A 24,995-nucleotide genomic window follows, 5' to 3' on the forward strand; every position below is an offset into this window, starting at 1 on the left:
CGGCGAAGCGGGGGGAGGCGGCTGGGGCGCGGGAGTTGAAGCGCCGCCGCGCCGGCGAGGCGGTAAGTGCCGGCTCCATGCGCCGGCTGCGGGCTCGGCGTGGTGCCGCAGGGTCCGGCGGGCGGGGACCCGGCCCCTCGCTGCCCTCTCACCCCTCGCCGCGGCCTCGGGCGCCGCGGCCCGGTGCGGCCCCTCGGCGCCGCCGGGCAGAGGGGTCAGGGCCCAGGCAGCTGTTGCAGGCCGCGGGCTCGGGGACTTGGTTGCCGTAGGGCTCGGCGGGCTCGGGGGTGTCTCTGCAGCCGGGGGGGCGGGCGCTGTGCCGGGGGGCACGGCACGTTACGGCACGGCTGAGGGGGAATCGCAGGCAGCCGGAGCCGGCCTCTCGCGTCCTTGACGGGGAGCCCTCGGGCCGCGGCGCTGAGGGGCGGATCGGCCCAGCTGGGGCTTGGTGGCGGCCCCGGCCGCGTCGTCCCCGCCGCCCGCGGGGGTGGGCAGCGCTCGCTGCGGGGACGGCCCTGGGTCCCCAGGCTGTCACACCTGGGCGCCGGGAGGAGTCGGTGAGCGCCCGGCCCGGCTCCCCCGAGCAGGAGTGGGAGCAGCCCGGCGGGAGGAGAGGGAGCCCTGCGTGTGCGAAGCCGTGTGAAAGGCGAAACAGCCGGCTCAGCTCGGCCAAAGAAGAGCTGGAGGTGATTCATCAACGCAGGCCTTAAGGAGAGGCGGTGACATCCTGAGCTGTGTGTCACAGCTGACAGGGTCTTTAAGATACCCCTAGGGTGGCTCATTTACATGGAAAAGGCTCCTTGACACCTTATGCAAAACTTCGTAATACAATTGATTTCTGACAATTCCATTTCTGCACCTTATATTGAAGGGGTTTTAATTTTCCCCTTTTTATTGGTACAACACATTAAGCGTGAAAAAACTTTGTTGCTAAAAGAGCTCAACTGCTCTGCCTGGTTATTTGCTACCTAAAGTTCCCATCTTCTGTTCGTGACGTACAGCTGGCGGGTATGGCAATAGATGTGATGTCACGAACTGCAGATTATAGCTGCAGGTAGGAATAAGATGCAAGAACAGATGGACTTGCATCCTGCTTTCAAGCAAATGTTCTTTTAGTAATAAAGAAAGTGAAGGAAAAAATAATGAAAGAGAGAGGCATATTTTCTGTGTTAAAAAAAAGTCACTGCCTGCACCTTTCGCTTTCGAATAAATGAAATTTTACAGAAATGTACAAGGAGCAGGAATGGTTTAATTAAAACGCGTTGCAGAAAATGTCTTTTGAAGGTGAGAGAGGATACAAGAGTTTTCTGTACAAAAGACATCAGTCTTCCAGAAAGAAGCCCCCAAATTTCTAGAATTTCATTGAGGCAGGGGGAGGAGGGCAGCTTTGCTTTGGGGAAATGTGTGCTCATATGGCTGCAGTCAGGGGGCCAGGTTTATTTTCTCTTGTGTTTGATCATATCAGATTCAGAGGAGTCCTGATCAGTCAGCTACCCCTTCCAACAGGGGAAGGAGCTGGGATGCTGCAGGCAGCTCTGACAGGTGCTGACTGAATGTCTCAGCTTTTCTGCCTCAGAATTACCAAGGGCTTATAAGGGAATAAAAGGAAATAATAAAGTTTTGCTAAGGTTCGTGTGCAGAGGTCTCTTGTGTTATATTAGCCTATTTTGCCGATTGTGTTCTTGTGAACTACTTGGAAAGGCTTGACCTGTGTCACTCCATGTGTTTTTTGGTTACAAGGCTTCCGAGAGAAAAGGCTGACCCTGCTAAAGCTTCACAGTGAGAAGTAGGAAAGTTTCTCAATCATGTCTAAGAGTGGGAGGATTAGTGGACTCCATCTTGATGGGGTAAAAGCCCACACTGTCAAGGGTGGTTTTGAGACCTTGCAGAGTAGGTGAACCATGCCTCTTGATTTGTGGTGTAAGCAGAAAAAAAGGTCAATCATATTTTCTATACAATACCAGCCAAAGGGAAAGGAAAGAAAAATATACCTAAATTGTATTTTTTTTCAGGTCTGAATCCTCTGAAGTGACATAAAGAATTGTAATATATATATGTCACATGTATTGAATTATATGTTTACACTATATGTACGGTAAGCAAGGAATGCAGTGCCTCAGAGTGCTTAGTGTGGGAAATGCATTTGTTCCCCACTCTTGTCTCCCAGAGAAAAACTGAGAAGTGTCTCACCCCAGGCCTGTGCTTGTCCTGTGACAGAGCCAGGATTAGGCGGCTGATTCCTGCAGATGTCCATTCTACCAGTGCAATCCCTGCTTGGCCCTTGGACAGGATGGTGATGATGAGAAAACAAGCCTTGCTTGGTCACTCTGATCTGGTCCCCCATCCCCTGCACTGTGTGTGGCTGTCTGCCACCAGATGCTGGTGTCGCATGCAGCCTCCAGGGATGCATCCCCTTTTCTCCTACCACTCATCAGCAGTGAGACACTTTCACTAGTCTGGCAGAGTTTCCAACAAGTTTTGGGTGCTCTTGATGTTGCAGGAGCTCTTTGTAAACCCTGCTTTTTTATATCTTCTGTTATCCCCCTGCAATCTGCCTATCCTGTGATGTCTTCAAAACATTTGCATTGAAGGGGTGGCCTATTGCTCTGATCAGAATTGACTTTTGGTGAGCTTGTACTCCCTTCTTTCTGTCCACCTGTACTTCCTTGTAAAGCCTTTGGGACCACAAACAAATATTGTGGGGGCACAAGGTCTAGTGGTGAGTTACTATTGGGTTTGTGACCCATAGACACTGTTGAATTAGGAACAGCAATGGAACCACAGCAGAACAGCTTATGTTTGTTTGCTGTGTGATTGCTTGAGCTCTTGGCTGGGGGCAGTGCTAGTGATACATCATTAGCAAAGGAGCAATTAAAACTTGGATTGTCAGGTCCCTTGGGGCTGTAGGCATCAGATCACTACGTCCTTCTCAGATGTTACAGTTGCTGTTTTGTGTCTCGGCAGGGTTCATCAGCCATGGCACGGAGGGCCTTGAAACTGGCCTCATTGGCAGCAGCTGCTTCTGGCATCTATCTGTATGGAAACAAGTTCGTGGATCCCAATGATTTTGGAGTTGTTCGTGTGGGCCGAGCCATTGCCACAGTAAGTGTCACCCTAGTAATGTGCAGGAAGATTTCTAGGTGGGTAAGGGAACCGGACTTCACCAGAACTTTGGATTTCTTGCATTCCCTCTCAGCATTTCCAGTTGGCAGCTGGCTCTGGAAGTCAGAAGGTCAATAGGGAGCTCTTCAAGTTTCTGACAGTGGGGAGAAAAGAGGTGAAAGCATATAAGGAACAGAGCTGTCGTTTGCACATTTTGGAAAGACCCAGAAATACTGGGCTGCAGATAACTGTCACTGCTTCCCTGAATAGGGTAGGACCTTTAAGAGCAAGGGCTCACTCTGGGCCCACATCATCAGCCACCAGTCACCCAGGTACACTGTCCTGCTGCCTTTAACAGTGACCTAGTTCAAATTGTCTTGTCTACATATACCGTTTTTTACATTGGAACATTTTGTTTTAAGGATCATGGTTGTTGTATTGATATGCTACAGTAGCCATTGCCCTGTAACCCTTAGTATGTGAGATTTGGGAGGAGGAGGGAAGGTGTTTTGAGGACCATTCTCAAAGCAAGAATAAAGTGAGGATGGGAGATGATGTACTTCTGAGATTGGATTAGTTTCCAGAATCGTAAAATAAATGCTTCATCTGCCTAGCATCATTCACCCTTGCGTTGATCACTGCTCCAGAAAACCTGAGAATCGAGACTGCCAGCCAAACAGGTTTCTGCCTTATCCTTGAGGATATTCACTGATGAATCCATAAACAGCCAGGAACAAGGAGGACAGAGGCTCTGGAGGGGGTATCAGTCTCTCTATACCTCACTTGCATTATACATCTGTCACTTCAGGCCACAGTCTCCATCATTTACAGACCCCCAGTGGTAAGCAGCTGTCTGTCTGCATATTCTATGACTTCTAAGCACTTCATTAATGGGTTTTACAGGGAGTCAGCTCCTGAGGGCAGATGCAATAAGAAACAAGCTCTGTGGGCTGGCTCAGGTGCCGTGCTGTTTATATGTGCAAGCTACACCATGAACTATTGTGAAAAATGAGTGTTCATTTTGAAAGGGTAAGGGCAGAAATACAAACTCTAGTCTTTCTTTCTTACCTAGTAAGTGCTAAGCTTCGAGCTCTGTCACTGACCATAAGGCAGTGCTGCCTGGTGGCAGGGAGCAGCTGTTTCCCTCTTGCTGCACAGGAAACTGAAGCATGGAGAGGGAGCACAGCTTATTGTGGCTGGAGGGGAATCTGCTATTCGGGGTGTTTGGGCTCTCCAGTCTGCCCTTGAGTTCTGCCTGCTTGACCAGTGTTTCTCAGTCTTTCTTGAAGCCAGTGTTTTTGTGGCTATCTTCTGTTTTAAGACAATAAGTGAGAAGTGCAGTGACAAAGCTGTGCTTTGAGTGACAGTGAGAGATTACTTTCCTCATGAATAGGAAGTAGGGGAAAGGAGATTTTCCTTGCTCTAGATGCTGGCAAATCTGAAGACATGCTTGACTTTCGCATCCTCTGCCTTCAGGGAAGTCACAAGTTGTGGGCTGTAAAGCACTTCACTAGCCCTGCTCTTAAATGCATTAGAGGGTTCTGCACCCATAGTTGCAAGCAGTGACCTCCAAAACCAAGCTACCAATGCTTGGTCTCCTGTAGGTGATGGCAGCACTTGTTTATCTCTGTGTGTCTGTGTACTTTTCAAACAAGAATTTTCTGTCTCTTTTTGAATTCTGTGTTCCCTCTAATACATAGGACTGTGTATGGTTAGGTTGCTTCTGAGAGATTCTTTAGTCCTGCTGCAGCAGTGACCTCTGCCTTCCCAGCTTGGGGTCTGCTCCTTGTTGGAAGGTCAGAGGCCAGCTCTCATCTGAGCACTGGCAGCCCAGACTGCTCTTATTCCTTAGCTATGAACCAGATGAAGCCAATAGAGCAATTAGACATGTTCATTTCTAAGAAGCTGAGCTTCTCAGACTTGCTGTTTTTGTAAATGAAAGCTGATGCTGTGGCAAACAAGCAACTTTGGATATTGGTGGCATCTAGGTGGACCTAAAGTGTCTGTCCTTCAATCTAGCCTTGCCCAGGCTTTTTACCTGGATGCTTGATTCAATCATTGGACCATAGCCAGGAAAGAGCATGCTGTAATGAAGAGGCTGTAATTCTTAAAAGCTAAGTTCAGCAGCAGCACACACAAGAAATTAAGACAACTTATGGTGTAGCGAGCAAAACAAAACAAAAGCCCAGAGAAAAGAACACATGGAGGTCAAGAACTACATGGCTCTGGACAGATTTCATCTGAGTTTGATTAGAAGGATTTGAGTCTGCTTGTATTTTAAGCATACTGGTTTGGTAGTCCTTTGCAGACTTTGACGTGCACCAGCAGAAGATTTCTTCTTGAGCCTCAGTTTAGGGAACTGTCTCTCGCTTATGTGTGGGTAGACAAGTATTCAGAGGGAGCATTGTTCCATGACTTGGTAAGATCTAAGGATAGTTTTAGGAGTGGTGGAAGAGTGTAAAATATTGAGAATTCATTGATACGAAGTGTAGCTCAAGTCTTCGGGACATTTAACACTGGACTGGCACAAGATCTGTGAAAGAAGTAATCTGGCATTTGTAAGGGAGGGGACTAGTTAATCTTGTAGGTCTTTTTATGTCTCCAAGATTCAGTCTCACACTGTAATGTGAATGACAGCACTAGTCTTGGATGAGAACAAAGCCAGTGGCATGGACAGCATCATGTTTCAGACAGTTTCTGTGTTCTGGTAGAATTAGGAACCTGGCAGAGCAGTTGTGCGTTTGCTGTGTTTCTTTGAGGGTATCCCAGTTGTTTTGGGTATGTGGAAGGAACATTCTGTGCAGTAGCTACAATACATCTCAGACACTAGCAGGGATTTGGCAATGTCAGAGTTGCCTATCAGGATCATCATAACACTAATTTAGTGTTTAAGATTACGATGTAATTAGCAACCGCTTAATTAATTCCCTCTTCCTCTGTAATACAGGCCAATCTGTTAGCTGCTTCTTTTCAAGTTGGAGGTGATAATTACCCTCATGGACCAGAGATAAAATAAGAACCAGCTCAAGCCTTCATGCAAGGCCGATTCAAACCTCCCTCCATTTCAAAGTTGTTCTTTGAGGTTGTGAAGATGCTTTGAAAAATTTTTCTTCTGAATGGGTCTCTGTGTAGCTGTGCAGTTCCTGAGTTCACCAGGGGCAAGAGAGCCTGAAAAGCGAGAAAAAAAATTTGATGTGCAAGATGGGAAACATGAGAAACATAACCTCCACAAAGAAGGACTGTATCTGTAACTGATTCCCAGCTTGGTTCCCTCTTGGATGCAACTCTGAGCGTTTGATTTTTTCCCTGTTGTCAGTTCCAGTGACCTTGTCTCAAACCAGATTTGATCCCCTTGCCTCCCTGGCTTTCGCGATACATCAGCTCTGCTTTATGCCCTTCCTAGGCATGCTTGCGGTGAAAGGTGGGGCTAGTATCCTGTCCCAGCATGGGATGCTACCCCTTCAGTAGAGGGATTTTAGGAAATCTGACTTCAGATCCGAATTATCAGTTGAAATTCAAACAGCAAGTTAGTGAACAGGCTCATTTAGATGTATGTTCCCTTCTCTCCTTCCAAGTAAAATTAATAAACATGACCTGTATGTTTCTGTTCCATTTGCTGGTGTTCTGACTGTGGAAAGAGAGGAACTTCAGTCACAGGATAAAATTGTAAAGTACCCTAGATCCATTTTCAGAAATCATTAAGGCACTTAGCTATTGTTTGTGGCTATGTCTAGCTAACAAGCTTTAGCTGGATAACCCATATTGTTGTTTTGAAATTGGCTATCTGACCCTTTGGCCCTCTAGTCCTTTGTGCAGTTGAATATCCCCAAAAATACTGCTGCTTGTGCTAATTGGTGAGCTTGCCTTCAGTCACTCTGCTCCCTGCTGAGCCATCTACCCAGACTGAGCTCAGTGTGCACTGATGTGGTTAGGCAGGTTGGAGGTGTGAAGATGAAGTGTGGGATGACTCTCGGGGCACAAACAGGGTCTGCACGATCGCTGTTACTAGCAGCAGCCCTTATTGTGGAAGCCCCAGATGGCTGACTGAGAATGGGAATCTGCTGTGCAAGGCGCTGTACAGAGATGATGAAAATGCTTTGAGCTTCTCAAATAGAAGGTAGTATAGGAGTGGTGCCAAGTGTTGCTTATTTTTAATAGCTCCGTGTCAATGAGGTCCCTGCACTGCTTTCTATAAATGTTCATTGAAATTAAAAACTTTTCATTTAATTTCGTATGAGTCTGTTACCATTAACTTCACTGTGGAGCCTAAACTTTGGAGCCTAAGCTAACACGTTCTCCTTAACAGAAGTTTTGTTGTTTTGATAACTGTAGAGCTTGCTAAATGTTTCTGGTTTCATTTGCAGACGGCAGTTATCACTTATGACTACCTCACCTCTCTTCGGAGTGTCCCATATGGATCAGAGGAGTATGACTTCCTCAAATCACAGGTAGGTGATAGCACTGGACTGTGTTCCTTTGAAACTCTGCAAGGCACAGGTGTGTTGAAAAAGCCATTGCTGTAAAGCAAACCATTAATAATTCAATATGCCTTCTACCAATTCATTAACAGCAAACTGTGCTGCATGTTAGATAAGATTCTTGCAGGACATGTGTGGCCCAGTGGAGAAGGTCCCTTGTCAAGAGCAGCTACATGCAACCAGTACTCATGTGTGTCCATTAGAGATTCAAGGGCTTGGTGTATGGGATAAGATGCATTTGGGCTCTGTCACTGGTTCTGTGCTGTCCAGACTGGTTGTGTGGAGGTCAGCTGCTGAGAGGGGCCTGGCAGTGTTTTTTTACCCTGCTTATTGGTTGGTAATGGCCATGACATGAAGGCTGATGGATTTAAGTAAAAGAAGTGTGTTGGAGGGGAAGTGATAGGGATGAATCAAGCTTGTAGATCTCTCAAGAAGTAAGAATTGGGCAAAGAAATATACATCTCATTGCAAAACACATTGTTGTGTTTTGATATCAGTAATGAACATTAATAGAAAAAGCATTTATAGTGAGAAGGAAGCTAAGGCACCCCTATTGCTCCTCTCAGTCTTGTGGTGCACCTTTCTAGCCTACAGCCCTACAATACTTTGAGCTGTGGGTGCAATACCTTGAGTTTTAGTGTGTGTGTGGTGTATGTAGGCAGGGTCTCTCCAGCTATTCCAGCTGAAGGCCTCTTTGGAGTGGGAAGTAACGGCTTGTGCCAAATTAGGCCAGTCTGCATAGTATGTTTGAAGTAAGGTCTTTAACCTAAATTTTCTTCTTAGTGCATGTAGGATTTAGGCCACTGATATGATTGTAATGCATGGGGTGGTACTCTCAAGGAACTCTCAAACTGGAGGGTCTTTAAAGCTGGAAACAGTGGTGAGCCAGGTAGAAATCGGTGGCATTGGACTCCAGCATGCTTTAGTATTGCCCTGGCAGAAAATCCACATCATCAGTACAGTCTTAGAGTACTTGGCATAGTTTGCAGAGTGGCTTCCTTGGGCTTGTTCTCGTCCTTTCCTGTCTAAAGATGCCAAGCTGTTATGCTGTAACATCTCATCCCAGGTGAGGGGCACTGATGCCCTGGCATAAATGGAGATAGATGTGTCGGAGTCTGGAGCTTCACCTTCCATCTGCCCATGTCTCTGCCACATGCCTTTGAGACCTCGTTTGCAGAAGGGCTGCTTGTAGCTTTCTTGAGCGACACCCAAGTTATGGAGTTATCAGTGCTGTGGACAGCTTGTCATTTGGCAGCAGTTTGCAGCAGCCCTTGCAAATTCTTGACCTTTTGCCATGTCTTTTTGTGGCTTCATTAACCTCTGTCATGTAGGTTTTGATGGTTTGTCAATTCATGCCCCAAGCAGCCAGAAAGGGCCCTGTTTGCTGGCGCTGCACAGAGCTGTGGTCTCCCTGCTTGGCGTCTAAGACTAGCTGAGTCAGCCTCTGCGCATGGCAGAGCCAGTGGCAAGCACAGCATGTCAGCGTGACACAAGGACTCTGTGGCATGGCCAGCACAAGCCTTTGGCTGTATGAAGGGGAATGAACTGGGAGACTGGGAGACAGGAGGAAGTAGGTATGGGTATAGCATGAGTCTGTAAAACTTGTTGGCCTCTGGAGACCAGTCCTGCTGTTGGAAGGTGTTATGGAGGGCCACCAGTGAGCCTGGGACAGCACTTGTGGCTTCCTCAGCAATATCCCTGTGGAGCTTGTGCTAGCAAAGCGTCAGTTTGGCATGGGGCAATTTTTTGGGCCTGGGCAGTTAGATGCCATATACTCTTTATCTTGGTGCAGCTCTAAGTGGATGGCAACCAAGTCTTTACCATCTTGCAGGTCTTTTAACACTGTGGGAGCTCATTTTGCTGGTCTTGAACTAACTCAGAATGACCTGTAAAAAGTTGCCCCATTGGAGTTGTTACTAAAGATTAGTCACTGGATGGGGCCAAGAGGATGTGAATGCTCCTTCCAAGTAAGTGTTGTGTGTGAAGGATACTTAACCAGATGTTGCTTCTGCTAGCCTCGGTCCTGGAGAGATCTCTGGTGCTCTTAGCCATGCATTGTGCTTTCTTTGCTTTCTGTCCTTCTAGTGAGGCCAGCTTAACCTCCTCTTTGTATGCTGAGAGTCTGGAATTTTCTTTTAAGCATGTATATGAGTTTGTTACTGATTTCCAGCCTCACTTTTGGTACTGTGCCTAGAGGAGAGATTTTGTGAGGCAGGGATTTGGTGACCCTGGGACTGCAGTCAGTGCCAGCGGGTCTGGGTGCAGCTGCTGTGCCTCTGTCCCTGGTGGGGAGGTGTAACTGCATGTGTGTCTGGGACAGACTTGCAGCTGGGAGTGGAAAAACACTTTTTCTGTTCATCTCCTCCTTGTACTCAGCATACTGGTGGGTGCTACTCCAGTGCAAATAATGCTTAACTCGCTCTCCATGGAGTCACAATTAGCCATTAAACTGGAGCCTCTAAATTACTCATGGCCTCAGATGAGAGATGGGAAGTCTCAGTGGCAGCGCCAGTCACTGAGCCTGTTGGGGCCAAACAGGAACATAGTCATTAGGAAACAATTAAATGCAAAGCAGATTGAGAAGGAAATGGGTTCCCAGGGGCTTTTAGCCAGGTTCCTGCTTAGCTCCAAGGAATTCTCTTCAATCTTACTCTGTTTTTCTGTCCCTCATGGACCACTTTTGATGCTAATGCTCTCAGTCCCTCACTTCTCAGCACCTTTTTATGGCCAGAAGATTGGGGGTGTTTTACTACTTCCCATGAGGCCGGAAGCAGTAGCTGGGAATTCGGTTTGCTTCTCTCTGATTCTCGCCTCAGCCAGGAGATATGAAAATCCCACCTTCCTGATGGCACTCACAGCAACACACAACTTCCTCAGCAACAGGCACGAGAAAGAAATGTCTTAAGTTTTCCATTCCTGCCCCTGCCTGTAACGGGGATAAAACTGCTTATGGTCAGGCTTTATGTCCATCCCAGTGGTTGCTTCATCTCACCACTGGTGGCTGGACCAGGTGGGTAACTTGATCTTTCTCCTGAGTGAAGGACCCTTTCCTGGGATGTCTGCCCTTTTTCTGCCTGTGATGATAATGCCAGTGTACTGATGTCAAGGCTAGTGGTAGTCATGGTTAGCCCCAAGACATCAGATGTCTGTAGGGCTGGTGTCAGGCACGTTAGGGGAGATAGCTTTCTTCATTTCACGTCTGTTGCATTCGATTATTCTGGCCATCTTTGCACATGTAAACTTGGGTATTTCTTCCCATTTCTGCCCCTGCTTGTACTGGGTCAGAGGAGGAAGGCAGGCAGCCTGCTCAGTGCCATTTCCTTATCTATTGCTTTCTCAGCAAACCATTTTATTCTGTAGAGAGTTGCATTTCTCTGACATTCTTCTGCCTCCTTGAGTATTTGTCTGCTCAGTCTCCAGTCAGCCTACCCTGTGACATTTCCCGTGTGCCTCTCATGGTAGCACCTGGATGTTTTGGTTGACACTTCCTTATTGCTGGCATTCTGTTGATCCTGCTGTCAGTCAGGAGGTATTGCACAACATGCAATTTGTTTAAGGGCTGGCATCAATGGGTTTCTGAGTTGTTGTCAGTGTAGTAAGAAGATTGCAATGGGTTGGTCATCTTGCAGATTTCCACACAAGTGGCCACTCTTGAAAATCCTGAGCAGGGCATTTTTTTGTCATTTTCCTCTGTAAGACAAAAGGTTACTGCTGTGAATGTGGATACAGGTTTGGTTTTTTAATGGATAGGAGACAGCAAGGAGAGAAGGGATCTGTGCTCAAGGTGTCTCCGGAGACAGTGGGAATCCATTCTTGAATTAACTTTGTTGGCTACAGAATTGCTTTGTCAGGGAGAAGCCATTTGGGGAGGTTAATTAACTTTCCTCCTTTTGAGAGCAGAATGAGGATGTTCTCCTCATTCAAACTCCTGGTTATTGGGCTGTCAGTATCTGGGCAAATATTTGGAAGGTGTAACCTTGTGCCATCATTACACAGATATGGTTTCTTGGTCCTTGGAGGCTTTTCCTGGCGGTTGTTGTGTTTGCTTCTCATGGTGGGGTGGGTGTTTTCAAAATGAGCTGCATCTCACAGTGAAGTTGCCCAGCTGAAGGATCCTGGAAAGAAAATGAGCGGGTGTATGTGTACGTGTGTTTTTAAAAAATAACCCACAGTTTCTGGATAGTTCAGACCAACGAAATAGCCCATGTCTTTGGACTTTTCTCATGATTCAGTAACACTATGTGCCTTAAATAATAGGAAGTGATGTCCTAAACCAGCTTTTTCATGATGGAAATGGACTGCAGCTGCAGAGAGAAATCCCTAGGGGCTCTCCATTGAGTTCCTTCAAAAAGGTACCTGTATATGGGGAATGGTAGGCTGTTCTGCACCACAGCCAGTGCGTGTGGTGGTGGCTCTTTTTGCTTGTGCTTCAGCCTGTGGTGAACTAGAGAAGCAAATTAACTTGTCTATGAGACATGGAATAGCCATTAGGTGGCAGTGACTTTCTGTCACCAAGCTAAATGGGAACCAGTAATACAGAGGTGAAGAGCTTCACAGCCCATCTACAGTCCCTGAGCTGATCATGTTTGGTTGCCCTATTATGTACTCCCCAGGATATCTCTTCATCTAAAAGGCATGGTCGACACTAATGCAGTCTAAAAAAGCTACTAGCAGGGCCAGCTGGTGGCTTGATGACTCTACATTTGAGCGCTGCTGTCTAGCAAACTTCCTGCCAACACATAAAGCATGAAAGCTTTGCACTGAAAACACGTAACAAGCTGTAAAATAAATCTTATAATTATAAGACACTTCCTTTTCCTCCTGCTTTCTAGAGTGGTGTCAGCTGAACGTTGTGGCCATAGCATCTCTAGGTTTTAATTTTGGAGCATCAGGAAGGTCCATTTTTTTGGGAATGTGTGCCTATAAAACAAGATGTTCTTCAGTCCTCTGCAGTGATATATTCAGAGAAACAAGCCATCTCACTGTGGCATTTTTTGAAGAGGAAGAAGGAGAGAAGTGAGGGGAGAGAGGCAGCGTCTCATTTATTGCGCCTTCTTCCCTGACTGTGCACCTTTGTCCCTGAAGTGCTTCACTCCAGGAGCAAGGGCGTGAGGTGCCAGGCACAGCACTCTGATGGAGTGCTGCATCTTTCTTGCACCTCTCCAGCAGAAGTGAAACCGTGTGCCTTGGGAACGTTCAGCCTTCTCTCCTCCAGGTGGGGCTATCCCTTTTAATTTGAATCCCTGAAGACCTCATTACTTTGCTTCTTTAGAGCTGCGGAGGAGGTATAATAGCCAGAGGAGTATCTGAAGAACATCTCAACCGGTACAGTGAGGAAACCATTAGGAAGCCCTTGAAGGATGTAGGCTACAAGGAGCCTGCACCATGAGGAGCACTATAAAAAGAGCAAATGGAAAGTGAAGAAATAATCTTTTATTTAGTGTTTGGACTACGCCTTGAGTCTCAGTGTGAAATGAACACTCAGCAGTGCAAAGTCAAGACATATGGCAAGAGATGGTATCTTCTCTGCAGAGCTCATGGTTGAGATTTATTTATTTGCCTGAATTTTCACCCTGGATGCGAGCGGTGGAAATAGATACGAACGTAGGATTTCTTAGAGGGTTGAATGTCTCTGTAAAGAGAGAAGGGGAAACAAAAAGTGGGAATTGCTTATGATACCTCTGTAAGTAACTTAAGCCTGGTCCAATTGACTTTGGATCAGGCTCTAATCAAGGATATTTTCTTAATGAAGGACTATGTAGCCTTGAACTACTGGCCAGTTTATATGGCTTGGTTGTTGGAGGCCACCTGTAAAATCAATAGAGCTGACAGGTAGCTGATGCTTTCCCTGTTTTAAGAATAGGAAGACAACTGGCTTGAGAATTGAAATAATCTTATCTGACACTAGGAAAATAATATTCATTTGGGGATAGGGACATATCAGTACTTGTTATGGCAAACTGGGCTGCTCAAATGTTTTGTTTGTCCTTTGAGTCCTTAACAAGACCCATAGTGTGGATTCTGTTCCCCTTCCTAAGTTTGTTATAGTCAGCTTGCAGTGAAACACCAAAACACAAAAGTGAAGGACCCCAAATTAGGAGTACAGAGATGTAAAAACAGGAGTGAGAAGACTAGCATGGCGTGCAGAGAGTATTTCATGTATCAGGCCGAGCTGGAATTTCAGAGTAGGACTGAATACTGTAGATTTGCTCTGCTAAACCAGTGACCTTATCACATTCTCCCCAAAGTGTAACTGATAAAAGAATGTGCTGGAGGGTAGCACACAATTATCTTACCTGTCAAGCCAGTGTCTTCATTTAGTCTGTTAAGGCAGCGTTGAGGGAATTGCTGTGGTGAGTGGTGTCTTGCAAACCCTTTTCTGGAATTCTTGGCAATGTTGAAGGCATCTTAGTGGGTTCCAGGCAAACCCTTTTACTTATGTGGGGGGGGGTCGTTTGCATACTTGAGGGAAAGGTGTCTGTCTTGCTCCATCTGGTGCCCCAGGATAAGGCAGGACTCAGCCAGGCTGAGGAAGCCCTGGGAATTAGGAAGAAAGGAAGCTGTTTCTCTTCAGTTGGAGCAGTTGCTGATTTAGTCTAGGAACAAAACAAAATGTGAAGTTCAATGCCAAGTTTGGAAGCTACCCCTTTATGTACTAGGGTGTTCAGGTGCCCTGACTAGGAATCTGCTGATGTGAGCATATTCTGCATTTTTGCACATCTGGACAGGCACATCTGTCTGCCTGCAGACCTGTGCCTGTGTGTTCAGATATGAGTGCTTCTGTTGAAGTAACCACTTCCAAGACAGAGTCAGAAGTTCAAAGATGGCTTTGGAGGAGTGAATCCAAGATGGTAATCCCATTCACTGCTAACCTAGTTAAGCCTGCTTTTGGTCCCATAGAACTGGTTTGGGATTGCTTTTTTTTTTTCCCCTCCTTTTTTTTTTTCTTGTTTCTTTTTTGACTTGAGAGTCCCGTGTCAGTAGCTGCAAATTCTGCTGATGGTGCACCATTCAGAGCAGCTTGCTGTTCCTTTCTCTGCAGCAGCATCATCTTGGCAGGTCTGACACCAGTAACAACTTGTTTTTGTCAGTGTACTGAGCTGATGTGACTTGGAAGGGGCCCACAGGGAGCAGATAAACATAGTGACAAGGGTCATCTTTATACAGCCTCCATTCTGTTCCTAGCTCCACTTTAATGATGAATTTGCGTGTGAGCCTGCACATATACACACATGCACAGTGCTTTGTGAAATGCCTCTTGCTAAGCCTGGATCCCTTTACTGTCTTGCCAGTTTTGCTGAGTTTAGAGGTAAATTCACTGAAAAGGTCACTAGCAGAGTTGCTTTTTGAAAACAGCTAGCTCCTAAAATGTCTTTACTGCCCCTGCAGTCTCTGTTTGAAAATGTACTTGTTTTCAGTTGCCTGTGAACTCTGTAATGGTACAGCCTGTTTGTTATTGTAGGGTTACTCTGAACACAAGTTGGTTTTTGTAGGGTTGCTGAAGGGCAGCAGGCTTTGCGCTTCCATTTGGTTATCGTAGAACTGTTGTGTGAAGAGAAGTAGGGAAGATACCCTTTCCTTTCTTGGGCCCTTTCCTTTGTATTCATAGTCAGGCAGCACAGTTGGGCATTTCCAGAGCCCAGCAGGAGATGTTTGATGTCTGCAATGCCCTGGTATCACCTGTTCTGTCTCTCCTCTTTCTCTCCTGGACAGCTTCCCTGCTTCTATTTTTTGCAGTAAGCTGAGGTTTTGGTGTGGCAGTCTGAATTGGGAGTTACTTGCTGCCAATATATGGGATGGTGATCCTTGACTGGGGAACATTTTTATAATGAAATGATGGCTCCTGAGTGATGGAAGGTGAGAAACAGCAAGGCTGTTAGCTGGAACTGTGCTTTCCTCACTCTGAGCTGGTGCTTGTACTAGGTTGTGTGCTTGAAGACAAGGGGTTTCTGCAACCTGATGCATGTGAAGGGTTGCCAAGAGCTATACCACCTCCTGCCTCCCTGACCAGCAGGGATAGACCCACCGCAACTTTCCTCAACCTCCACTGGCCCCAAAAGCCACAGGTTAGGGGCCGAGTTTGTACCAGGAGTGAGGGTGATGTTTGATTCTTTTAAACCATGGTTTTGATTCTAGGGTAGCAAGTGCTGGGTGGATTCATTGCCAGCCCCAGACAGGACAGCTCTCCCAGCCTGCGGCTTTGCACACCTGTGTTGATAGCAGCCAAGCCAGCAGGTTTGCCCTTCCCAGTTCCTTTCTGGAGTATGATTCCCAGCTTTGGCAGAGCTTGGTCCTCATCTGGAAAGATGAGCTCCACGCTGTGTGTATCTTAGCTTCATTCCTGGAAATCTCACTCCAGAAACAGTGAGATGTTAGATTCTGTAGCAGGCTGAAATCAAATGAGCTCACAGCCCAGGGAACTCTTCCATTTACAAACAGCCTAGAAGCCCATTATATTTCATATTAGTATTGAAAAATGTGATTTTTATTTGAAGGATACTAAATTTAAATAAAGCAACAACAAAGAAGTCAAGCTCTGTCCCTTTGCAACGTCTTTGAAATGGTGGGATGTGTGTGTAGCTAATGAAGAAAAGTTCCTTTAAACAGTGTTCATTGCTTATAATTTTTGGAGATAAGTGTAGTAAATTAAAGCAGCAGCAATGTGTAGGTAAGACCACTTCCCCACACAACCCCTGTCCCAATGGCAGGTGCCTCTCCTTCCACCTGCGTTGCTCAACAAATTTAATCTCAAGAGGGGAAATGAATTCTCAATTGCAACATGCCTAGTAATTAACTGCACTGTAATTCTGATGTGCAGTGCTGTCACCCACCATCGGGTGGGAGTGGAAAAGGCACTGCATTTTGTTGATGGTTGAACATTTGTTTTCCTCATCATTTTGACACCAGAGGTAATTGCCATTCCTGAAATATTCTCTCGCTACCATTACAAAGCAACTGTTAGGGACAAATTAATTATGAAGAATCCTGTTATGACAGATTAATAGGGCAACAGAGGAGATTTCTTTTTCTTCTTCCAGGCAACTGAATAGTAAAATCTAACAGCTCCGTATAACTGCTAGAAACATGTGCTTCTCTGTAAGCCAACACATATTTAGTTGGAGATGGGGGATTTGCAAAACCAGAACTAGAGTATAGAGTGGGTTTCCAAGCTTGCTTTTCCTGAGCTTTTGGTTTCCCAGTACCATATGCCAAAATGAGCTTGAATCTGGGCATTGCCATATGGAGGGGAGGTCTTCATGGTTGGTGTTGGACCAATGTCTTCTGTTTGTGTCATGGTTGAGCAGCATCATGAAGGCTTGGAAGTGAGGAATGCTGGACTTGTGGCTTTGATGGATTTTAGAACAAGACACAAAATCATTATCTGGACTACTTTATTGCCACTAAGGATTCCCTGTGTCAGGGAGGTCAGATCTGATGTGCTGGTGGAGTTTTAAGTGGCCAATGATGTTCTCTCTCTCTCTGTCCCCCTGGAATTTGCAGACTACCTGCCCAAAATTATTCTTGTGGAGTGCTCTCTGGGGACTGTTGTGATTTGGCCCATAGATGACTGCCTTCCTGTTGTGGAGGTGATTAAGGCACCCTGCCTCCCTGTGCCTGAAGTGTTCTGTCAAAGTCCAGGGGAGGAGGAGTTTGAAATATCTGGATTACTTATGGCTGTGTTTAGAAGCTCACCCAATTTATGTGTTGTCAGGACAGCAATTCATGTAGTCTTGGCAATTGTGCTCCTAAAGAGGCAGTTAGATGTCTATCTCATAGTTGACTGGCTACTATTGGATGCTATGCATCCCAGGTGCTGATGAGCACATGGTTAAAAAGGAGCCTATTTTAGTCTTCAGAATAGGCATAATACAGATTTAAAGAAATTCCTGGAGAAGGCCTAGATTTAAAGAAGCTCCTGGAGGAGACCTGTTCACATTCTCTGCTTTGCCTTCTTTGCTGTCTCACTCAAGTCGTCAGGCAGTAGAGTCTTGGTAAAGGATCTGTTTAGTTGGGACTGGAGTCCCGTCTTACCACCTCCAGCCAAGTGCTTGTACATGCAGCACTCTGTCCCTGCCCAGGAAAGGAACAAATCTTCAGTGGTGATCAACGCACAACCCCGCTTCGTGCCTTGATCTCCATAATGGGAGAACAGTGAAGCGAAACTGAATCAAGACCACATTTATCCCATTTTCCATCTTCTCCTGCCTGCTAATGTCAACTCCCAGTTTCACTGTGACTTCATCCTTCTTCATGGGATCTCTGTATCTCTGTATGGAGTGTGTAAGTGCTTTAATATTAAATATTTGAGGCTAGAAGTCACAGATAGCATTACTTTTGAATTAATAGCATCTGATTTCATTGCTTTGCTTCATGTCCATCTTGTGTAGTGTTGATTCTCTATGGGCCTTTTTGGCATGCAAATTTTGTCTTTGGGACTATCCGCAGTGACTGTATTTTGCCAGCAAGGTCTGATTGTTTGGAGGATCTTTGTCAGTATGATTTTTTCTGTCAGGTTTTGTGCTGATTGCCTTTGTGATAAGCCTTTTGTCTTGAGTTTACTATTTACCTTCTAGCCAAGGTTAGAAATCATTTATCTTTGACTAGCCTGTTGATGGAGATTGCCTCTTGCCTATTATCTCCAGTGCAGCGTCATCTTCGTTTTTTCTTGTCCCATGTTAGCCTCTTATACCAGATTCTTCCCCTTTTGACAAAGGAGCCTGGACTTTTGTTTATGAGAGTTTCAGACTGAAACCTGGCCTCCTATATGGTACATTCTTTTTCAAATTGTGGCAAGTGCTGCCTGATTTGCAGTTTTCTCCACAGGGAGGTTGTAACTGGGTAATGATGGACCAGGCTTCCCTTACCCTGCCCCTTGAGATATGTGCATAGGTGATTTATGGTAATCAGTGTCTTTTAAATGAAGATAAAATCCACCCCAGATTTCTGCTTGATAAAGCCCATTTCCTGCTATTTGTAATTGCTTCTTTGGAAGGATGGGGGATAAGGGTAGGGATATTCCTTCACAGGCAATTGTACAGAAATCTATTTTATAATGTCCTAGGCTGAACCACTCTTAAATATTGACTAGCTACGTTGATCCTGGATGGAACAGGTAACCTGGCGGTGGAGGCTTTCTGCTCCTTTTCTTCTTGGCTGTGTGCCCAGCTCTCCATACATTGATAATGTTTCCTGTTGCACCCACTTCTTCGTAAATAAAGTAATGGCTGACAGTGAGTCTGTAGGTGGAGGGACACTCCGTTTTCTTAAAATTAGAATGAGACCAGACATCCAACAGCTTAACTGACTGTTTTACTCTAGGTTCTTACAATATGTTTGACATTTACAAATGCAGCACCCCTGCCTCGTGGATGCTCATTCATCTCTTAGATGAGAGGGAAGACTCAACAACTGGCAATGGAAAGGGCAAAATGTTGAACACGTAATTGTATATAAAGATGATCTCAGTTTTATTCCCTTCACAACCTTGGTGAGCCACAGCCAAGTGCAGGAGAGACATATACAATATTGTTCATTGTGATACCAGCTGCAATAATGAAAATTGCCTCTGGTACTGCTGGGGGTAATTCTTTCTGCTTATTGTGGGAACAAAAGTAATCTACTCTGGATAATGAATAACCAACACATGGCTTCACCTGGGCTCTCCTTTTGTTCATCTCAGTTTAGTGCCATGTCAAATATTCACGTTTTTCTTTATTAAACTGCTATCTCATGCTATTTTAAAGTGACACACCCAAAGCTAATATAGGTTATATCTGTTGCTTGTGTTCCTAGCACCTGTAAGGATTCAGTAGGCCAAATGCTACCTTCACGGACACCCCCATAAGCCCATTGCTTATGCTTCCATTGGCACCTGCATAAAACTACTGTTTTCAATGAGGAAGCACAAGAGTGGCTGCAAGGAAGGATCTGACCTTCTAATTGCAGTTTAACAAGTCTATTGATTGTGTATGAATCAAAAGAGACACCAGCTCACTCTCCCACAGTGGTGACATTGCTGGGATGCTAATAGACACTGGCTGCCTTTCTTGGTGTGGAGCTGTGTGATGTTAACTGGATGAAAAAGCTGCAGTAATTTATATATATATTTTTTTCACTGAGGTCAGCAACTCTGGTACTTAGAAGGGAACAGACCTGCTGAGTGACAAGGGGACATTTCTTGAGTTTTGGGTTCTTTTTCAACATAGGCACTTTTAGAAGTAGAACTGCACTTTGCCATTGATGGTGACTTACTGGCACCACAGCCTCTCTCTATCTGTTGGATATGGGGCTATGACAGTCACTGCAGGTTTTTGGAATTGACAGCATAATCCATGGTTGTTATCTTTCCTGACTTCTTTGTCGATCTAATTTAATCACTTCTAGGTATTTCATGTGTTACTGTGTCTCTCCTCTTCAGGCATCCTGTCCCTGTGGGAAGGGTCAGTTCTTTAAAGGTCAGAGCTTCTCAGATTAAAGAAGGGGAAAGGAATCTGCCTCTCAGTTTGGTAAGGGGCTGTATTGAGATCTCTAGAGAGATTGCAATGGAAACCCTTCCTTCTGGATTCTGTAACCAAGCTCAATGCTGGTGCTTGTCTGTGTGGCTGTAAGAGAGGGAGCCCACTTACTCTGCTTCCCTGGCCATTGGAGTAACCTGCCAGGGGAGAAGTTGCATATGTACAAGGAGGGAGAAGCTGCTGTTGCATGGTTTAATAGTCTGACGTTGACTCAGATAGGTCCTGACTGGAGGTCAGCTGTGACGTGCAGCTGGTAGGGTGGGATTTGACTGTTGGGGAAGAGAAAAATGTCAGCCCAAATTCTTCGGCGTTGACAAAGTGGATGTGATGATTTCTCCCCTCCAGCTGCAACGGCTGCCTTTGTGCTTCCTTCTTCCCTGCACACCCACACTAGGAGAACAGACTGTGTGAAGCTACCCTGTCTTGACCCTCAGCTGTTGAAGTAGATGAGACTTAGCTGAGCTTTCTCCATCTTTCCTTCAGTTCTTGGGCCATCGATCCTGATAAACTTCATCTTTCAGTATGTCTTTCAGTGTATCTTCTGTCTGTCGGTGTTTCCTGTGGGGTCCGTGACTTTTCCAGCTCCATTTTATTGCAGGGTGGGGTGTGGGGACTAAGGGATCAGGCTGTCAGATGTCCATCCTCACCTGTGCTGCTAGGATCCTTCACTTTGCTTTGAAGTCCAAGAATATTCAGTATTGAACAGATTCCTTTGGTACTCGTTTCATCTCGTCTTCCACCTCTTCACTAACCCTAGTAACACCCTGTATGTTTCCTTTCCTGTTTACAGTGTCTGACCTCTTGTTTAATTAGAAAATGTTACCAGGTCAGCCTTCTTGGCAGAATCACATTTTATTATTGAGGACACACCACAAAAATTTTTCTCTTTCATACCATACCAGTTCATCTGTCTTGCAGTGGCTCCTGATGTACTCTTCCTTGTTTGTTTTGCTTTCTCTATCTGGAACTTCAGACCTTTCTTTAAGTGAAGAGGTCATCCCTACACCTCTCTCCCTAGTGTGAAGCCTCCCTATGCATAGCCATAACTGCATGAGCTTCAGTGAGAGCTAATTCCTAATGTGGCCTTGTTTGAGCTCTTCCCCCCACCCTCCTCATGGCCCAGGACCAGCCCTCATTTCCTACTGATGCTATTCCCTCACATGCTACTGTCTTCCCAGGCTCTCCTTACCTAGACATAGCTGTCTGGGGGGGTGTTCTCCCTTAAGGTCATTTTTACTGCACAGCATCATCGCCTGTGCAGTTTCTGTAGGGTCTGTCAGCAGCTTCTGTTTAGGGAACGCTGCTGAATGTAACACACATCTTGGGTGATCTTATTCTTTATAGCTACTGGAAATAGCAAATAAAATAGGGCTTAATAGGACTGATGGTTGGGAGTCCCCCACTACAGCTAAAGACAAGGCCATATAAGATGGTGTCTTTCAGCCCTCAGGTTTTTTTTTCATTGTCATCCCACATAGTCTGATCCAAGCTGAGCTGAATTAATTTTGTTAGCAAGATTTTGAGAGATGTCGTGTCAAATTTATTATCATTTCACCTGCCTCTGAACAGGAGCTGCAGGCACTGTGATCAATGGATCGAGACACGTGCCTAATTTCACTGCAGCTTCTGTAACCCTGTGCCTTCTGCAGCCATGCTGTTGAATCCTGTCCTCTGTGGGTGCTCTGCAATGAAGCGCAGGACAGATCTCTTTGTATAGTAGCCCTATCAGGACAACAAGACACTGAGGGCACTTTTGAGAACCTGCTGACTTTGCAGGTGTTATACATCTGTGTATACATAGGTCTGGTCCTTCCTTCTCATGCAAATCTGGTCTGATTCTGGTCTGATCTTATCCTCACGTGTAAGTACCATTCATGTAAGTGTACACACCCCAAATTAGAGCCTGTCAAGGACCTGTTGTAGAGTAACAGGGCAAAGCAGCTTCAAGAGCAGAACCTTGTTCACTGGAGGTGCTGTCTGTAAGTGTAAAGCTCTCAGCTTGACTCTCAAATTCCTATATTCAACAGTTGGATGTGGAACTGTTAATGGGGAGAATAGACAGGTAATGCTGTAGCTATAGAAGTGCTACACCCCAGTTATTTTAGCATGTTATTTTCCCCTTGTCTCCGACCATCCCTTCGCTGTGCTCCTTCGTCTCTGTACTCAGGAGACTTAGACAGAATAGTGCATTATATCACAGAGGTGTCTAGAGGGGAAACAGCTGCTCCCTTCTGATTTTTCTCCTGAACTGCCCCACAGATAACTAATTGCAGCTCAGTTGGTTCTATTAGCTATTTACCTAAAATTGAGCTGGCTAATGAAAATGTTTCTAATTAATACGAGGCAGATTAAAACTCATTACAGCAAGGTCGTCAGTAATGAGAGATAATCAGAGCACAAATGACCGAGCTTGGAGCAAAATGAAGATGGAACACGGAGCAGGCAATCGGTGCTGGTTGTGCATACACCAGCCAGCAAGTGCAGGGTTCAGCAAGGTGACTGCTGGTGCTCTGTGCTGTGGTTGAGCAATGCTGCTCCCTGCTTTTCAGAGCAGCTTGGGAAGTGACTGGCTGAAGAGATGGACCTCAGCCCAGCGTAAATATTTCCTGAACCAAGTGACATCTCAAGCTAAGGGTTTGTTGCTAGGCTACCCCTTAGTCACCTGTACGGATTGTGAGGAACCATGTTGTGAATCAGGGTATTAGTGGGAAGATCATGGGGGGGAGGTCAATATCTGTGTGTGCTTGTGTGTTGAAATTCAGAGTCCTGATGGCTTGGAGGGTGGAAGCTTGTGTGTCTGTTTGGTGTGAAATGGGCTGACCTAGGTTTGGAAAAGTCCCTTGTGATCTCCAGGGAAATTTTGCACAAATCGTGAAATGTGTTTGCTTTAATTTCAGCTGCCTTTAGCACTGGTGATACAATGCCACAGCACCAACACCAGATTTCAGCTGCCTTATGCAGGGTCCTTATGTATATCCTTCCATTTATCCAGGGTTCACTGGCTATCTTGCTAGTTGTGTGACTCCTTGTTGCCATGTTTGTGAAACTTTGAAGCTAAGAAACATTGCTTTAGTCTAGGGGATCATCTCTGTCTTTTATCCTTTGCAAGCTGTAAAGCTGTTTTTCTCACGTCTGCCTGTCCCACTGGCAACCAACTGTTGTGCCAGAATTTCTGAAGAATATCAATCTCTGCTTGGACTATTTTGAGCTACGGAAGTCAACAGAATTAGGGAGATGCCTTTTTGACAGCATTTACACCAAGGGGAACTAACTAAAAAGATCTGAAAAGATAATGTGGGAACATATGGAATGCCCTACTCTCATGTGGGCAGGCAGAGACCCGTAGGAAGATCTTTAGGAATGTTATATATAACTTACACAAATAATTAATTATTACCTAGTGGGGTACATTGCACCAGGAGTTATCCCAGTTCCAAAGACAGGGATCTGTCCATGATCGGCAGTATGATCCCATGGTATTGGTATAAGGAAGCATTTGAATGGGAAATACCTGGTGTGCCTAGGAACGAGCTGTTGTAAAAGGTAGGCAGGAAGGATAATACAAAAAGGAGGCAATAACAATTCCATAGATTTGTGTGTCTCCCTGCAGCATCCCTGCTGTCAGTCAGTTTGATTACCAGGCTGATAGTGGTAATGAAGGCTATAGTAGTTTATATTAACTGTATGCTTATTCAAATTTGTTGAAAGAGGAGATAACGGCCCCTTAGACACAAGTACACTGTCATTGTAACAGGTTCTAGGTTTTCTATTGCTGTTCTTAAAGCACCCGAGTACCCTAGTCACTTCACCAGCCTGCATCCTCCCTAAACATCTTCACAGATTTTTTGGCTTGACACTCGATTTCAGGCTCTCACTGTGTTAAAATGAGATGGGCATCCTTTTGTTCCTCTCTGGTTTGTGCTGTCCTGGGTCATCTAAAACTGTTCTGTAGTTTTACCAGTCGTGTGCATATGGCCCTGTCATGATTTGGGATGGAAAAGGACCAGATTCCTTTCCTATCTTCTCTGACATGTCTTTTCTCCCTCCCTGACTTACTGTGTTTTGGGGATACCCGCTACAGAGGTATAATGACATCCTCTCTTCCTTCTGTATGGAGTCCGAGGGACAGCCATGCTTTTCCAGTCCAGTCTCTTGTGGCTGCAGGTATTCCTGGAAGAGCTGTCTCATCCAGGATGGCTGACAGCATATAGGCCTGGGACGCTCTCACAGACTGTGTGCCACAAGATACTTCCCAGCATCGCAAAGGCTTAATATGAAAGACCATAAGCAGCAGTTCTGCAGTGCCATGGAAAGAAGGCAAGAGTCCATCACCAATGTCCCAAGTCCTTGCAATGGCAGGTAATTCAGTAAATACAGAAGACCCCTGGAAGCAGGTTGAACTGCAGCAGCAGGGGTGGCCAATTTAACTGCAATGTAGGAGCTGGATACACCAAATAAGTTCTTTAAAGATTTTGATGGTGCACCCTGTTTGCATTCTGCCTCTCGCTGTGGCCAATCAATAGGGTAATTTTTTTTCTTGATGCCTTGAGCAAGAGTGTTTAAAGCCCTTTAGACATTTTATTACATGTAATGTTCTTACGGGTCTGTAAAATGGGGGATAGCAATCCTGAGTTTTGTAAAGAGCTTTGTAAAAGCACTTGTAGAGATGAAAAGCGCTCCATATAAAGTCAGGTATGGTTGTTTTATCATAAATGTCTAAAGTCTTTCTGAAGTCCATTAAGCTCTTGGCTTCTTTGTCCTCTGACAGTGAGTGCCACTGGTTAATGCTGTACTGTGTAAAATGGCATGTAAAAAAAACTTTGAAAAGGTTGTTGCTTTGTGGAATGCCCGACTATTGGCCATTTTGTGAGAGCTGGAAATAGGAATGGGATATTTTATT

General features: G+C 45.5%; 1 protein-coding gene across 2 annotated transcripts in view; it reads left to right on the forward strand.

The window, feature by feature from the left end:
* The window catches only part of ADCK1 (aarF domain containing kinase 1), a 78,258-nt gene continuing 53,263 nt past the window's right edge, over positions 1–24,995 (forward strand). The window contains exons 1-3 of one of the 2 annotated variants that reach the window (XM_037395183.1): positions 1–62; positions 2,965–3,102; positions 7,467–7,550. In XM_037395183.1, the coding sequence (XP_037251080.1) occupies positions 2,977–3,102; positions 7,467–7,550 (210 nt within the window). In that variant the 5' untranslated portion in view covers positions 1–62; positions 2,965–2,976. The remainder of the gene's footprint in view (positions 63–2,964; positions 3,103–7,466; positions 7,551–24,995) is intronic. The other variant, XM_037395181.1, reaches the window with a different exon arrangement.

This window comes from Falco rusticolus, chromosome 7 (assembly GCF_015220075.1).
Source record: "Falco rusticolus isolate bFalRus1 chromosome 7, bFalRus1.pri, whole genome shotgun sequence".
Classification (NCBI taxonomy): Eukaryota; Metazoa; Chordata; class Aves; order Falconiformes; family Falconidae; genus Falco; species Falco rusticolus.